This window comes from Artemia sp. Qi Xiang Cuo, chromosome 17 (genome assembly GCF_049724085.1).
Source record: "Artemia sp. Qi Xiang Cuo chromosome 17, ASM4972408v1, whole genome shotgun sequence".
In the NCBI taxonomy this organism is placed as follows: Eukaryota; Metazoa; Arthropoda; class Branchiopoda; order Anostraca; family Artemiidae; genus Artemia; species Artemia sp. Qi Xiang Cuo.
Window position 1 is genome coordinate 19,745,704 of NC_142810.1, and position 18,625 is coordinate 19,764,328.

The 18,625-nt window shown below is 34.8% G+C and overlaps 1 protein-coding gene across 4 annotated transcripts in view; it reads left to right on the forward strand.

Annotated features, from left to right (window-relative positions):
- Nucleotides 1-18,625, forward strand: part of LOC148941991 (uncharacterized) — a 137,343-nt gene that overhangs the window by 43,277 nt on the left and 75,441 nt on the right. For all 4 annotated transcript variants that reach the window (XM_089103425.1, XM_089103427.1, XM_089103426.1 and 1 more), the window contains 2 exons: nucleotides 14,450-14,579; nucleotides 18,004-18,232. In XM_089103425.1, the coding sequence (XP_088959551.1) occupies nucleotides 14,450-14,579; nucleotides 18,004-18,232 (359 nt within the window). The remainder of the gene's footprint in view (nucleotides 1-14,449; nucleotides 14,580-18,003; nucleotides 18,233-18,625) is intronic.

An 18,625-nucleotide genomic window follows, 5' to 3' on the forward strand; every position in this document is an offset into this window, starting at 1 on the left:
AACAGATTTCCGTTACTCTGGTTCTACACAATCTCTTTCATCAGAGCAAATGTATGCGAACACTTGCTTTGAACAGTACCTACTATATCATCTAAAGAGTTGTTCGTGATTCTATATCGCTAATCACCCTTAATAAACAGATCTATGCAGGAGACCTCAAATTTCTGCTCTCAGCATACAATCAGGCAACTAATAAACCCCATGGCTACATCCTATTGGATCTTAATCAAAATACATCCGATGATATGCGAGTAGTCACAGATATTTTCGACAATAAAATTATATTATATCTCCCGGAGATCACTAAGAAGACAAAGTAGTCGCTATCATGGCACTGAAAAAACTACATGAAAATAGACATTTGTTTTCAGTTCTAAGCACTTCAAAACCTCAGCTTAGAAAAAAAATACTCCAACATGGTAGTGACAATGATTTCATTAATCTAATATCCGAACTTTGTTTAAATTTGACCGAGGGTAATGTTCAACTGCCAGAAGTAGTTAAGCAACAGGCAAAGCAACATCGTTCAATTGTACTTACATGTGCCTCTAATAAGAAAGGAAAGAATTTTAAAAGGAAACGACTTCTTAAGGCGGGCGGTAGCTTTTTCATACTTTTACTGCCAATAATTGCAAGACTTGTAAACAGTTTTCTCTAGATAGCAAAACCCTATAGAATGACTCCAATAGAACTCGCTCTCTCACCCGTCGAACACTTTGAGGACAATCTGAGTAAATTCCTCGACACTGAAACTATTTATGATGATAAAAAACTGATTTTACTTCAAGATGCACTTCGTCGAGTGGACAAACACTATCGATCACAGCCCACTGCTGCTGCTGCTGATCCCAAAATAGAATCATCTTCTCAAGAATCTGCTGCTGCTGCTGCTGCTGCTGGAACACAATTAAAGAAGGAGAACTTGTATTTAATTTTATTTAAATTTGTAAATATATTGCCCCTCTAATATTGTTAAAAAATAACACGACTCTTAATCTATCTCCTTGAAAATGGTCAAGTTCAAGTTGAGATCGATGGTGATAGGATTGTAAGTCAGAGCAAGAGTTATAATGTACTTGATTTAATGTATGACATAGTTACAAATCGTAAAGGACTATTATCATTTGACACTCATCTATAAAACCTTCTAAATCCATTCAACTTCCCCAAAAGTCTTATTGACAATAGAAAAATAATAAAAAAAATAAAAGAAGGTGTATCGTCATCATCATCAACATTAAAATATGAACTTGAAGAAGAAGAAGATTTTAAATCAATTTTGGAAAATACTAGCACACCACTGATAGCTAGACAAAAGCGAAGACGTATCAAGTCAACGTCCCCATCAGCAGCCAGTATACAAAAGGGTAGCGAACGTTACACATCATGTTTACGTTCAAAATGGCTGAAGTTCTAAAAGATGCTCATAAAAATATTGGCGAGGTGGGGAGTTTAAGTTCCCCCACAGCTCTTTCCAAAGTCATAGGTATTCACACTAAAAGTGTACAAGACTATCAACAAAATAAACTCAGTTACACTTTGCATAGAAATCATAGACTTCGTGCCAATCAATATCGAAAAACTAAAGCCTTTTACCCATTGCAAATAATGCAAGCAGATCTCCTGACTCTAGATGAGCTTAAAAGACGTCACAATACACCGTACAAGTACATTCTACTTGCAATCAGTGTTTTTAGTCGCTATGCATATGCAAGTCCATTGCGATCAAAGAGAGGTGTTGAAGTTGCTCAGGCCATTTAAATTATTCTATAACATTATTAATATAAAAATATTCAAACGGATCTTTTTTTTTAATTTGCTAATCCCCATGTTTCAAAAGTACTAGAGAAATATTGAACGCATCTATATCATGGTCTCATTACTATAAAGGCCGCAATGTCCTAACAATTTATGAGAACTATTCGGCTTTTAATTTCAAGATATTGTACATTGAAAAATACACCGGCTTTTATTCATGATCTAGATAAAATCATGTTGATTTATAATCAACGACCTCATCGCTCATTGTACAACTCTACACCAACGGAAGTTCACCATTCGGATCATAATACAATTGACACCTTTCTTAAACAATATTCCAATGAGTCAAAATTCAAGAAGAAGAAAAATAAATTCAATGTTGGTGATACTGTTCGAATTAATAGAACAACTAATGTTTTTGAAAATGGGAATTACTTGTGGTCCACCGAACTTTTTAAAGTGGCAAAAATCCTAGACACTAAACCCACAACTTATCGCCTGCGTGATACCAAAGATGAAGAGATTCTCGGCGGCTTTTATAACTATGAATTGCAAAAAGTTAAAAATGCTAGTGAAATCTATCAAAATGAAAAGATATTAAAGACACGTACTCGCGGGGGTAAGAAACAGTTACTTGTTCGGTGGCTAGGATACAACTCTGATTTTGATTCTTGGATCGGTGTTGAAGATATTGACAATGCCCCATGATTTCTATGTAACTTTCATGTCCAACGTTTCCGATCCTCTCTACAATGACTTGAATACGACAAGTGATTTTTGGACAATACTCTCACCCGCCATCAAATTTGACGGTGCATATGAATTGGCTCTTGTCGACTGTATTCTCAAAAATACCTATGACATCCTGAGAAAGGATCGTGTATATGATATAAAAGTTATACCATTGGATTGGACTATGAATAGGTGGGGCTATGCCGACTATGAATGGGTTAAACAACATAAATCTAGTGACTATCTACATGTCGGATTAAAATATATTGAATATGATAATATGGGGGATTTGTGTCGTACAATCAATCGAAAAATCTCAGATTGTCAGAATGGTACATTCCGTTTTAACTATTTACTGAAACATGATAGGATTTACATTAGCTCACCTGTTGACACTGAAACAATTATTCTCAATGACACCTTGAGAGATGTTCATGGCTTTAAACAGAATTTGATCCATGGCGAAAATGCTGGCATCGTTTACGGGATGGATCAAGTTATTTTTGCTGATTACCCACCTGGTTTTGCCTTGGAATCTTGCATATTTCTCTATGCATCCTTTGTGGAAACGTCGAGAGTCGGTAATTCAAATGTCCCCCTCCTACGTGCTCTTGAACGAAAAACAATTCATGAACTTGTTCATCACTATAATATAAAGCATCTTCAGTATGTTCTTGTAAACACTTCATATTTGGAACTCTGTAAGTTAACTCTAACAAGTGAATTGGGTGATCCTCCATCAATAAAAAAAGGCTTAACAGTGATTACATGTCATTTCTAACCTATTGTCAACGACAACGGTACATTAACCTAAGAAATGAACAATAGAAGAATTCAATTTGTTTGTCCCGATATTGACCGTTATCTCAGTGCTTTGAGTCCACGTCAAATAGGCAATGGATTGGACTACTACAAGGGGTGTACTACAATGTCTGGCTATGGTCTTGGGAGCTGGTTTGCTAGGCTATTTCGTTCTGTACTACCCCTTGCCAGAAAATATCTTGTACCTGCTGCATCAAATTTTGCTGCCTCCACACTACAGGACTAGGGGTCGGGCAAAAATTTCAAGGAGAGTGTTAAGGAAAATATTAGATCTTCAGCAAGAGCCGTTGGTGAACAATTAACATCTCGACAAAATGGGGAGGGATTGAAAAGGATGCGTTCGCGTCATTCACTCATCAGTCTCCACCCAGGCAGGAAGCAAAGGACATTAACAAGGACTTTGAGAAATAAAACAACGAAGGCCAATAAGCAGCAGAACAAGAAAAAGAAAAAGAGTGTTAGATCAAAGAAGGATTTCTTCTCTTAAGATGACTTATCTCCCCCACAAGAACTCATATCCATCAATCAGTTCCTCATTGAATCTATTCAATGCTGAAAATGTTGATGTTAGTGTCAAGTATCGCTACTATGAACAATTTCATCCTCAACATCCCCTCTCGGAAAATATACACTTTCAGATATTTTCCAATGAAGATTATTTCACTGATTTATCATCAACATTTATTGATTTAAATATTGCGGTGACGAAAAAGTCAGATAATACTACTCCAACTGCCGGTGATGGTATCTCTTATGAAAACTGTATTCTACACAACCTATTCAAGCAAAATATTGCATCTATTAATAGAAGATTGGTGAGCACTAGCAATTATTTATCCACAAGCTACATACAATTTGTGATGATGACTCCAAAAGCTTAAAAGTAGTTGAGAGGACAATTATTACGCTATGAAAATCGATCAGGTGTTGATACTGACGGCGAGTTGACTACTGCAGTGACCCAGGAATATCATCTGGTTGGAAAACTAAATCACGAGATATTCAATATATCCCAACGGCTGCCCCCCAATGTCAAGATCGACATAAAGTTACAGCCGACCCCATCAAATTTCATTTTGAGAAAAATACTTCCTACAGCACCCGATGCAAATGTTGTTATCACATCGGCAATTCTCCACGTTCGAAAACAACAAGTTCTGAGCTCTGTTGCATTGGCATTGGAAAATCTAAGAGCCAATGGTACCAATATTAAACTTCTTGTCCCCCATAGGATCACCGATCAGTGTCACATTTCCACCGGCTCTCGTAGCTATAGCGATTCTTCATTTATCAATAGATAAATCCCATCAAAATTGGCATTGGCGTTTGTGAAGAGTGGCATTTCCGTTTGATCCTGGAATGAACCCCCCCACGATTGTAATTTTTTTGGTCTATCTAGCTTCGTGTGCAAAGTGAGTGGTATTCCAATGTACACTCTATCATTCGACAAAAAATCCTATAGAACTCTATATGAGTTGACTATGCAATCCCTAGATCATGACTCTCAACTATTTGAAAATGGAATAACCAATTCAATGTTTTCAAAAAATCATGGGGTTATTGTTTTGGACTTGTCAGGCACCCAGGATATGACCATAGTACGAACAGGGAATGTACGTTTAGAGTGTACATTTGCCAATGCTCTGACTGAGAGTATCACGCTAATATCACTGAGTCAATTTGAAACCTATTGGGAAATCACGCCCGACAGAAGTTTTCTACTAGACCTAGCACCATGAACACAAACCAAATAATCAACGTATTTAGTATGGATCCATACGTGTCCCAGTACAAGTCCTATTGCATACCTTTGGACTTCATTGAAAAAATTGCAAGTGTTAACAACACCCTAATCCTTGTTTATAGCAGTCCATCAACTTTGAAAACCGGTCATTGGCAATGCATCTTTCAAACAGCGAAGAACATTGAATTTTTGATCCTCTTGGCCAATTGTATAAATTCTGTGCGCCATAAATCAGAAAATTTATTGAAAGCAGTAGGAAAAAAACTATTCAAATTCAACAAAGGGTACAGGATTTAGCAACTAAGACATGTGGCTTTCATACACTACTCTTTTTCATGTTCAGATGTCGTGGCTACACCTACAAGCAGTTTCTCAACATCTACGTTGACGTACCTCTATTGAAAGACTTTCTAGAGGAGAATATACTTACAATTGTATTTGATATTGATTTTAGTGCCGTAAGAATAAAATGTTCTAAATATGTATCTGAAATTGTTTCTTAATAAAAAAAAATATATACATGATAAAACGATTTTTCTACTCTTTATATTTCATCCACTACTAGGTATTTGTCGACAACAACTAGTGCAGGTAGATTATCTGAATTCACAGTGTACTGATCCTGATATAGTCCAATGTCAGGATCACATTTTCTCCAGTAGAGTGTGACTTCACTCTTGTCATATCTCTTTGTATAGTCAATGATACTATTCTCATTCATTCTAAAGAATTTACATGTTTCAATTTGCGTATTTGAAGCAATTTCACAAACAGTGTCCTCAAGTATCAAATCACAGTCTGTCACAGCCAAATAAAAATCGGTGGGCTTATAATCATAACACTAAGTGTCTTCACTACGATGACTTGGAAACCATATTCTTGTGTTATTCCAACAGTTGAATTGTTGACCCGGTTCCTCCTCCCAGAACAATCTAAAACCACGACGATACCGATCTCGTAGCAATATACTAAAATCACGGTTAGGATTCTTTCCAATCATACCGGGATATGTATTCTCCCACTGATTACATTTATCATAATGACAATTGGAGCATAGGTGACCTCTAGGATGAGAGTCATACACCTCTTCAAGACAGGAATTACAACCTTTAATTTGCACAGCATATCCTCTATGCAATTTACACGGGTTGCATAATCTACACTTTTCATCATATTCCTCAATCATTGTGCAATTCTCACATGATGACCAGCTGCCCAGTGAGTACATACATAACAGACATGTATGGAACATTTTGTCATGTGTTGAGACTCTCACAACCACAATGAAACTGAGCTAGCAACAAAAAAAAATTGTCTGAGAGAGAGAGAGAGGAGTAAATCATCCTTGAGCACCATCTGTCTTATGAAAAAAAGTCCTACATTTCTAAACTAATGTTTAAAAGCATATCCACAATATCATTTTGTCGTGTCGTGATCAATATATCAATAAATTTTGTAAATGCATTTGGACCACGATGTAGAAGCTCCATACAATAGTCTAATGATGTAGAATCAGTTTTCATTATATAAACAAGCATTCCTCGAGAAAATATATTCCTTTGAATAGACAACTCTAGAAAATCATCGTCTAGAATTAAATGTTTTTCCATAAGAACTAGATTCCTTATGATTCGATCTTTCTCGAGTCAATCCAGTTTTTTTTTTTTAGTCCTAACTCTCTCACGATCAACTTCAGACTAAAAAGAATTTCTTTTTTTCTACTCTAGAAAATATACGCTAGTCTACTATAGAAAGAAAAAAAAAATAACATTGATTTAAAAACAGTTTTATTGATCATAATTACAATAATAATAATCACTTATGCATTTTGTTCTCATCAATATATTTCGATAGGACATCTAATTCTGACCGAAGTTTATTTATATGGAGAATATTTACTTTTCCAGCAAAACACAGCTGCTCCTCCTGCTTAAATTTGCTTAATGATATCACATATCTCGCATACATAATTTCTCATTAAAGACATAGCCTACAACAAGCGATTATTTCCACAGCCACAATGGGTAGTCGTATATCGTTGCTTCTGCTGCTGCCGTCGGTTCCATCATTAATCTCCAATAATGTAAATGTACCACTCATTTTTTTCTCCACTAATATCCTTGAAAATAAAAACTATTCTCTTTAAATTCAATTATCTTACTAATATGAATTGTAAAGAAAACTATTCCTTTTTATTCAAATCCTAATCACCAATCAAGTTATACTCGTTCCTCTTTGAAAGAGTGTAATGACCTGTAGAATAGGACTACCAGAAAAACCTGTTTGGTACGGGGGCGTCGTAGAAGTATAAGGCTATGTGAGAGGATACTCACTCTCTTTGAAAGGGTGTAATGCCCCTGTAGAATAGAATTACCTACCAGAAAAACCGGAAGGAACATAAAGGCCCAGAATATCATAGGAAGGAACGTAAAGGCCCCGAATAGCATAGGAAGGAACGTAAAGGCCCAGAATAGCATAGGAAGGAACCTAAAGGCCCAGAATAGCATAGGAAGGAACGTAAAGGCCCAGAATAGCACAGGAAGGAACATAAAGGCCTATATTAGCATCGGAGGGAACGTAAAGGCCCAGAATATCATAGAAGGGAACATAAAGTCCCAGAATATCATAAGAGGGAACGTTAATGCCCAAAATAGCATCGAAAGGACCTTAAAGGTCCAGAATAGCATTGGATGGAACATAAAGGCCCAGAATAGCATAGGAAGGAACGTAAAGGCCCAGAATATCTTAGGAGGGAACGTAAAGGCCCAGAATATCATAGGAAGGAACGTTAAGGCCCAGAATAGCATAGGAAGGAACGTAAATGTCCAGAATAGCATAGGAAGGAACATAAAGGCCTAGAATATCATAGGAAGGAACGTAAAGGCCCAGAATATCATAGGAAGGAACGTAAAGGCCCAGAATATCATAGGAAGGAACGTAAAGGCCCAGAATATCATAGGATGGAACATAAAGTCCCAGAAGTATAAGGTACTACTCTACTGACGTTTGTTGCTTGTGACGGTTGTTCAAAATGGTAGCACCCCAAAATATAGATAGATATATATTGCAAAGACGCCAGAGGGTCGCGGCAACAAACAAAATACTGCTCTTAACACTCAAAACAACCATTCACAGGGGCGTCGTTTGGGGTGGGGGTGTTTAATCACCCCCCCCCCAATAATGTGGACAAAAAAAAATTATCATATAACCCATGCCCCTTGACTATTCAGATATGGACCCTCTTGCTCGCCCCCATAAAAATGCTGGAGATTAGCCCCTGGCCATTCATCAACGCATACAAAATAAAAACAGAACTTTATATTTGTAGAAAAGTTCCGTTTCTTCAAAGTTTCTGTTTCTACTGATAAAGGCTTCTCTTTGCTTACTGTTTAACACTATAAACTGTTTGATATCCCTTTTCCTGTTCTTTACACCGAAGTTAGTTTTTCATTACTTGCAAGGCCATACCCAGGATTTTTTTTCGGTTTTACTCAAAGATTTTTTTCGGGGGGGGGGGAGTTACAGAAAAAAACTAAAAAAACACATACAAGATTTGTATTTTTTATCAATTTTTGTTACGTTTTTACGAGTCAAACAAACATTTCGGAGGGGGTGAGGGGGGGGGGGGTTCAAACCCCCATAACCCCTCTCGGGGTACGGCCTTTATTACTGGCACGTGAAAGAGATGGATCTCTGATTTAAAATAAACATTTTATTTGCTAGAAAGTATCAATGGCTATACTTTATGCTCTGCTTTATATATCTCTGCTTTCAAACATCAGCATAATTAAAATAAAAACAACAAAATAATTTTAAGAATAAGAAGTTACAAAAAACAATACGACTGTGATTTTATACCCTGGTTAGTAGTGGTTGATTTTGCCAATTTTTGTAACTTTTTACTGTTTTCCAATCATTGCTTGTTTATCGTTTTGTTTGTCGGTTTACAAAGGGTGCTATCCAGGGTGCTATCCAGTAGATGCATTTAGAACCAAAATTAACAAGTTCACGCCACTTCTTTAGATTCAAAGGAATATCGCCCGGGCACCGAAGGCTTAATTTTATGTGAGAACCGTACAAAATGGCTCAGAACCAAATATTGGCTATTATCAAATGAAGACAAAATTTAGTTACAAAGTGTCGATAAATTCAAAACGGATCAGACTTTGCAAAAGCCATCTATTTAAATAATCATCCCATGTCGTGAAGCAACTCATTTTGTACATAGTTTATATTTAAAAAAATAGGAAATTCTATTCACTCCCCACTCCCCTCACTCCCCTCATTTAACAATCCCCTCATTTATCTCCTCTTTCTTTCTTATTTATATTTTTGTACATAATATTTTTTTAAGTTTCCTCCATTTATATTTCGCATTTGGGATGGTACAAGCGATTTATCCCATATTTTATTTTTCACAGTCAACAAAATGGTATTGTTGACTATACATATATAAATGGTATATATATATATATATATATATATATATATATATATATATATATATATATATATATATATATATATATATATATATATATATATATATATATATATATATATATATATATATATATATATATATATATATATATATATATATATAAATATATATATATATATATATATATATATATATATATATATATATATGTGTGTGTGTGTATACAATATGTATTCCAAAATTTGCGAATCTATTTTTGAAATCGTTTATAATTGAAGTTTTCTTTTTTCCTTCCAGAATATAAATTATCGTTGGTAATCCCCCTCCCCTTCAAAGAAAAACTGAAATAGTGTTCCTGTAGAGGGACGTTGATCAAAGTTTGTTGATTGATGCTAATTATTCTTTTTTTTACACACTCCAAGCCCAAACATATATGTCAGGTGTATCCCTGTAAGTTACTTGACACAATGACAAGATTTCTGGATAAACTCCAATAAAAAGATAGGAGTCCATTTTGATTTATGATTTCTAGTGAGCAACAGATGGAATTTTGGAATTTTTGTCAGGATATTGACACAAGTCTTTATGTAGATACTGATGATAATAGTATGATGTTTATTTAATTTTGGGTGAGTATGGCGAAATGAGAGGGGGGGGCTAAAAAGATACCCACAAAAATCATAGGCAGCGCAGCGCTGCCTAAGTAAAGAACGATGTGAGCACAATATTTTTTTTTTGGTTTTAGACTAGGGCACTTCTTATCAAAGGAGTTGTCGTAGAAACTTCGAAAATGGCTAATTCAATCAGAAAATGAAAGGGCTAATTCCCTTTTTAATAGTCAAAAGTGATTGGAGGGCAACTAACACCCCTCCCACGCCCTCCATTTCCCCAAACACATCAAATCAAAATTTTGAGATAGCCATTTTGTTAAAAGTAGTTGAAAGGTCCGGAAATTATGTCTTTGAGGATGACAACACCCCCCCCCCCAAGCCATCAAGGCAAAGGTTGTAAGTTATGTCCTGGGGGCATATAAGGTTTATATAGAAAGGGTGACCGTATAAACTTAGGAGGGGCTTACTGTATTGGTAATCAAAATTTCTAGTACCCTTTTTAAGATTCAAAGTGATCGGAGGGCGGATACTCACACCTTGTATTTTCCCAAAATGTATCTTTTGAAAATTTTGAGATGGCTATTTTTGTCGTAGAACCTTAAAAAAAAGGGCTCATTCGATTGGATATTGAAAGGGCCTTTTTTAATAGTAAAAAGATATTGGATGGCAACAAGTCCCCCCCCCCCCTTCATGCCCACCAATTTCCAAAACAAATCTAATCAAAATTTGAGATTACCATTTTGTTCATGGTAATTGAAAGATCTGGAAATTATTTCTTTGAGGATGACAATCCACCTCCCCTAGCTCTCAGCGCAAGGGTTATAAGTTATGCCCCGAGGACACATAAGGTTCTTATGGAAAGGGTGGTCTTATAAACTCCAGAGGGGGCTCATTTGATTGGAAATCAGACGTTCCAGTTCCCTTTTTAAGAGTCGAAGTGATTGGGGGCACCCCCTCTGTACGTTTTATTTTCCACAAATGCGTCCGATAAAATTTTTAGATAGCCATGTGTTCAAAAATAGTCCAAAGATCATATAATAATGTCTTTGGGGTGGACAGATCCCCCAGAGTCTAGGAGTAAGGGTTGGAAGTTATAACCCAGGAGCATATAAAGTTGTTATGGAAGGGGTGGTCGTGTGAACTTTAGAAGAGACTCATTTGATTGGTAATGTATAATTCCAGTTCCCTTTTAAGAGACAAACATGGTGGAGAGCAACTAGGTCTCCTCCTTGACATCCTCTTTTCCCAAAACACATTCTATTGAAATTGTGAGATACCCATTTCGTTACCAATAGTAGAAAAATCACATAACAATGTCTTTAGAGTGGACACAGTCTCCTAGAGCCCATGGATAAGGGTTGTAAGTTGTGCCCAGGGCATATAAGGTTTTTATGGAACGGGTAGTTGTATAGACTTTGGATCGGGTGGAGCTCATTTGATTGGAAGTCGGAAGTTTTAGTTCCCCTTTTTAAGATTAAAGTGAATGGAGGGACGTCAGATCCCCCCCCCCCAGGCCTATCATTCCCCAAAACATATCTGATCGAAATTTTGAGAAAGCTTTTTGTTCAGCATTGTTGAAAGGTCTAGTATTGGGGATGTCAAACTCCTCACAGTCCTCAGGACAAGCACTCCAAGTTAGGCATTTCGTTCATTGCTTACATGTAGTATATGTTATTGAGAAAGGTGTGCATTTTTGAACTTTACCTTCCAAGAAGACGAAGGGTATTTAGGTGATCTTTTGAGGGAATGTTAAGGGGAGTGTTGAAATTAATCAAAACACATTATGTGTATACGGATTGTCAAAAGGGTACAACACAGGAATAACTGAGTATATTAATTTGGAGAATTCAGGAAATGATAAGAAAGATGATTAAATATGATAAGAAAGACGCTATCAATGCTGTACGAATTTTCAGAAGTCTATAACAAGCTCTAATAGAACCTTATTTCTTATGTCAAATAAAAGAAAAGAGAAAGAACAGAAACAACAAAAAATCCTTAAAAACTTATTGAAAACCCAACGGGCAATATATAAAAAAAATCAGTATAAAACTTGACTATACAGATGAATTTAGTAAAATATAGACTATACAAATAGAATGCCCAAAAATTAATAAAATAAATTTTACACAATGATTGGTAAAATAAAAGAGAGAAAAAGAAAGAAGAGGACTATTCTTGCTCGGTTGACGAATGGACCTAGATGGACCTAGGGGACCATCTACAATTAGATTTTACGAATACAACGCTTCAGCTAATACTAATTGTTAAATCAAATGAACTTTAAAGCCTTCATATAGACTATCATTTGGTAGTTTAACTGGTAAGAGTCAGAACTTACATGATTGGACATATGAAGACCAAAAAAAAAAAAAAAAAAAAAAAGTATAATTTTTACAACTTCGTTCGGTGTCTTCATTAAAAAGGAACAATTTTCAAAAAGAAGTGTATAACTAGGATTATTAATCTGTGTTAAAACCAAAACTTCTATGTACGTAACATAGCCATAATTGTTTTCTTTTTTTTTTAATAAGAAGTGTTTCAGCTCAATATCCAATCTGCAAAAGTAGGCCCCAATTAGCTTGGAAAATCCAGCCACGTTAAGTTGGCTAGATGACTTTAAACTGGTACTCGTGGCAAACCTCTGGGTTCTTCACCCTCCCCAAAATTTAAAGTGCCTTGAAAGATAAGCTTATAATATTTTGGGTTATTTAACTATTTAAAAAAAAAACCTAACATGTCTAGAAACTTTGATTCGCGATTTGCTTCAAATTACTAAGGGCAGAATTCATAATCAGGGACTTTTCCATTTCTGTTCAATACTTTTATATTCAATGAGTATCAATGCTCTCTAGGTATCTGATCTCAGTTGCCAATAAACACGAGAAAACATCATTGTTAGATGGTGTTGGTGATTTTATGGGACTAGTGTCAGTCTGAACTTTTTCCTGTATCCCATAATAGCTCCTAGAGCTGGATGTAGATCTAACAAGTACTGGTGACGGGAGGGGGGTATCGGTTACAACTTTTTGGGGCACTCTTGAGAGTATTTAGCATAAACAGAGTTATCTACTATTTATTTTGTCATTCTCTAGGCACAGGTCTTCCTGCCTAGTGCTTCGCCATGAGGTAGGGTATTTTGTAGGACAGCCTACCGAGATTAAATGGATTGATGCCAGTAGTGACTGCTGAAACCATGGCCGAGGGTTAATGTCCCTGTAAATATGAAGGGCTAATAGTAGCAAAAGAAAAGTTCCCCGAGGAAGGAGTAACCCGAGGAAGGAAAAAAAGTTCTCTTCCTAGTACCGTCTAGATGATCATGTACCACTTGCTTTTCATGGCTGGCAAGAGAGTCATCCCCTTACATTTGAGAGGTGAGTATGCCCAAGCCGTTCTGGAGTTGGCCGGGCACTTCTTATTTAAATTTTCGAATAATATTTTATTTATTATCCCCCCCCCTTGTCCAACAGAAATTTTACGCATGTACCTGGACGGAGCCTTGACTCATCTTGTCAGCTTTGTGAGTGCACCAGCAATAATAATAATAATCAGTACTTAAGTTTCAATTTATGTTAAATTTTGATTGGCTGGTGAATCTGAATTTTTATAAATTCAGATTCACAAATTTTGTGAATTTTATGAATTTTATAAATTTTGATTGGGTTGAATCTTTGCGATCAAAATAAGAAATTCTGATTTTGGTTGATCTAAAATTTAGAAAAGCATCTAAATCAGGTTGCTAGCATCAGGTAATATATGGTTTTCCAATTTCCGAATTTTGATGCTTGGAAAATACCAATTAGGATTTGCTTGAATCCATTGTAGGGCTGTCCAAACTGGCTTTTGTGACACCCTTGAGTTTTGTGTGTTCAAGAAACCCAGGGGTTTCACGAAAAAAATTCGCTTGTATGAAATTCTTGACGGTTATATATATTCACCAGGAATGTCATAGAAAAGATGTTTATATTGACCTATATATAAAAATCATTTACAATGGATAATATAAAATAAAATATTCAACAATTTCAAATAAATAATAATTGGACAATAAAATACATCTAAAAATACACATTCAGAATATGCATACACCTACACTTTGAAATACACATAGCCTGAAATAAAACTTATCACCAGAATCTAGAAGCATGTAGAATTAATGTGCACTAATTTCTTTTTTTTTACATATTTAAGGGCATATATTGCAACATAACTGAAACTCTATATACTTCAGTTCAATAATGAAAAAAGTTCCAATTTGTTTATTGGCAGATATATTTCAGCAGTTGCTGAAGGGTTTAAAAAACCCTAACATTTTTTTTCTATTTTTTTTTTCAGTGAGCAACCATGTGAAAATTTGAGTCAGGACATTCCAGTTTTGAATGCTGATAGTGACCTTAAATTGAAACAGAAGAGAGTTTGTGACGAAAAATCCGAGATGTCAGAAAATGACCCATTTGCTTTTCAGGTAGGTCGGACAATTTTTTTTTAATTAAATAGGTGGAAATTTACCGTGTTAAAAAACTAGTATACTACCTAATAATAATAAAAAAAAGAATAGAAAAATTGTCTAATTTAATGTCACAATAATAGACTCCTGCTCATGCTGTCACCATAGGGTCAGACAAATGATTTTTTTTTTTCATTTTCATGCAAAGAAAGGTTATTTTTTTTACACGTAAAAATTGCATGTCAAAGTGCTCTTTTTTCTGTTTTTCTCTTTTAATACTTTGAAGTTATCTTATGCATGCACAAAAAAGGTGAGTGATTAGGTGATGACTATTCTTCCTCGTTTATCGTACAATTTATGCAAATGTTTATGATACGTGTTAAAAATGGCAAGTCAAGCTATGTTATTTTATGCTTTCTATGTTACTTTCTTACAAATTCTTTGGAATCGTATTGTGTGTACGAAAAAAAAAAAAAAAAATCTCGTTTGTCCTTCGAAATGTGTAAAATTTGTTATAACCTATACAGATATATCAATCATAGTTAAACGGATTGACAACATAAATGTTCTATTGTCCATGATAATAATATAAGATATATCAAACAGTTCTTAGCAACGAACTGTTGTTTTTTCCCAAGGCTGATCTTATAAATAATAATAATAATTTATTGATTAACCACTATAAAAAAGAAGTGGAGTACATAAAAAAAAGAAGAAAAAAAAAGCAAACTCGCACACTTAACAATTATTTACATAAAACGACGTAAATTATGGTGCGCAGTAAGACCTTCAGATAACGACAGCTTTCCCGCAAGCACAGCCACTTTTTCCCGTAAATCAGGGAGGCTGAATCGCGATATTAGATGTCGGTTCCGGAACCACGGATGGAGGCACAAAAGGTACCGAGAAAATTTAAAATAATAAGTCCAGATAGATTTCAGATCTTTAGGTTTCAGAATTGGAAGAAAACCAGATAGAAAAAGAATAGAATGATCGCAAAACAAAGAATATAATTTCCCAAGCGCTTTTCTATTGTACCTCCCTCTATTGGCAGAAATTTTTTAATATCCTATCTGATTTTTTTTTTTTTTTTGCATTAGAAACTGTCAGAGCCCGAAGTGTTTTGAGATTATTAGTAATGTGAAGACCAAGCCACCGAAAAGAAGAGACACAAGGAATAGAGAAAAAAAAAAATTATCGAACCAATCGTCCTAGAAGATCGAGAAAGAGCGAATTCGAATGGAAATTAAAAGTTATAGTGCCTAAAGATTGGAGGGTACTTGCCCCCCTCCTACGTCCTTTCCCCCCCAAAGTCATCCGATCAAAAGTATGAGATAAAAGTATGAGATGTTCAGCATAGTTGAAAGAATAACTATGCTTATTGGGGAACATGACCCCCAGAGCCCCTGGGGAAAGGTCTGTAAGTTATAGAATTTGCCCTTTGTTTACGTACAGTATTTGTTATTGGGAAGTATACAGACTTTTTCACAGGAGGGGGGGGGGGTTCTTCTGGGGATGGGTTTCCACAGGCAGAATTTTCCGCGGGGAGGAAAGTTTCCGGGGACGAACTTTCCAGGAGAAAATTTTATACTGGGGGGATTTGACAGAATTACTGAACGAAATTCCTTTGATTTGTCTTACTCTCTTTTTGGCGACTCAATCTTGCATGTGGAGTTATTCCGGGGAAATTGTCCAGGGGAAATTTTCAGCGGGTTTGGACTTATCTGGAGGATTTTTCGGCTGGGGGAGGGGGGAGTTTCCACGGGATGAATTCTCCTTGGGACAATTTTCTACAGTAGAAATTCTCTAAGGGGAAATTTTCCACGGAACCAACTTCCCACTGAGGAGGGGGATTCCCGACAAAAATTTTCGACGGAAGGCAGTATTTTCGGAGTGATTGGAGAAACGATTAGAAATTCGAGTTTTTTTTTCAAATAAACAATTGCTAAGGAGAATTTTTCAGGCAGAATCGTCCGCAAAAAATTTTACGGTGGAGGATTTTTTTGAGGATGGAATTGTCCGGAAGAAATTTGACGGAGGAGTAGACATTCTACGTGGGAGGAAATTTCCATGGAGGAGTTTCTCGTTAGGGAAGGGAATTTTTCATGGAGGGTGAGCCAAATTTACTGGTATTATTTGAAAAATGATCAGAAATGAAATAAAAAAATTTAACAATTTTTTTCAACAGAAAGTAAGGAACAACATTAAAACTCAACGCGAACAAAAATTATTTTGTATATAAGGGAGCTACCTCCCTTCTCGAAACCTTGCTCATTACGCTAAAGTTTGACTGTTTGTCCCAATTTTTTTAGAACGACTCCTGAAGCACAAGGGCCTTTTAATTAGAAAAAGAAGCTTTTTTAATGGGCTAAAAAACTTAAACGTGAAGAACAAGGTATTGAGGAGGGGAAAACACCCTCATATATGGAATAATTTCTGTTCGTTTTGAGTGTTAATGTTGCTCCTTAATTTCAGCTGAAAAAAATTGTTTATTTATTTAATATAGCATAAGGTATATAAATATAAATATATATATATATATATATATATATATATATATATATATATATATATATATATATATATATATATATATATATATATATATATATATATATATATATATATATATATATATATATATATATATATATATATATATATATATATATATATATATATATATATATATATATATATATATATATATATATATATATATATATATATATATATATATATATATATATATACATATATACTATATACATACATATATATATATATATATATATATATATATATATATATATATATATATATATATATATATATATATATAAGCGATATACATTATACATAATATAGTATAATGCAAGAAGTTTCATTTGAATACTTTGATAATATTCCTTAAAATTAAAATTTAAACCATTGATACTTCATGAATATTTTTATGTTTCGATTGATTTTTTTATAAGAATATCCAAAATATATAAATAAAATGGGAAAATATTATATTTAGAAACATATTTGGTTGCTAATCAAGTAATATTAAATAATTTACGTTCGTAGTTTAGGATTAGTCAGCGTCGGATGATTTGCCCCCAACGGTGCATTACACTCCCAGTGAGAGGCATCGAATCAGGAGATCGGCACCTGCGCAACCATTGGTCAGCATGGTTGACCAGTCGTCAGCATTATTTTTTTTTATTTTTTTTAAGTAGTTTAGGTTGAACAGCTTCTGTTTCAGCTGTAAACTTAATGAGTGATTTTAAATGTAGTCCTGTAAATCTTTAAAAAAAAGTCTTTGCATTAAGTTTCCTTAATGTTCAATTTTAGTGCATGATTGATATTAGATTTTAAATGTGTGGCCTCTACCTAATGCTCTATAATTTTTCACATTAAAAAAATTGTGCTTTTCAGCAGATTTGTATCATTTTAGGAATTTCCTGATCCACCAATTCCTCTCAGTATTCGAGCAGCATCTTCGGTTAACGAATGCCTCAATTTAACGGTTGAAGATAAGAACCGTCCTTGCTACAGCTGCAACACGAGTCATCCAGATGCCGATTGTCCGTTGTTTATACCGACAGATTGCATTCTTGACTACCGAGGAGAGCCAGATTTTGCTGAGGAGGAAAGTGAAAGCAGGGGCAAAATCAAGCTAGAAGGTAACCTCATTATCCAAGTCCTATTCAACTTATTTATAAGTGTTAAATAAAAAACTATTTTTTTTTCAACTGAAAGTAAGGAGCAACATTCAAGCTTAAAACTAACAGAAATTATTATGTATATGAAGGGATTGCCCCCTCCTCAGCACCTCGCTCTTTAGGATAATGTTTTTTAGTACTTTTAAAAAAGCTTCTTATTATTCTAATTAAACGAACCTTGTGTTTCAGGAGTCGTTCTTAAAGAATTGGGACAAAATTCAAAATTTAGCGTAGAGAGCGAGGTTTTGAGAGAGGGGGCAATCCCCTTCATATACGTAATACTTTTTGTTTGTTTTAAGTTTTAATGTTGCTCCTTACTTTCAGTTGAAAAAACTTAATTGTTTATTTAATTTC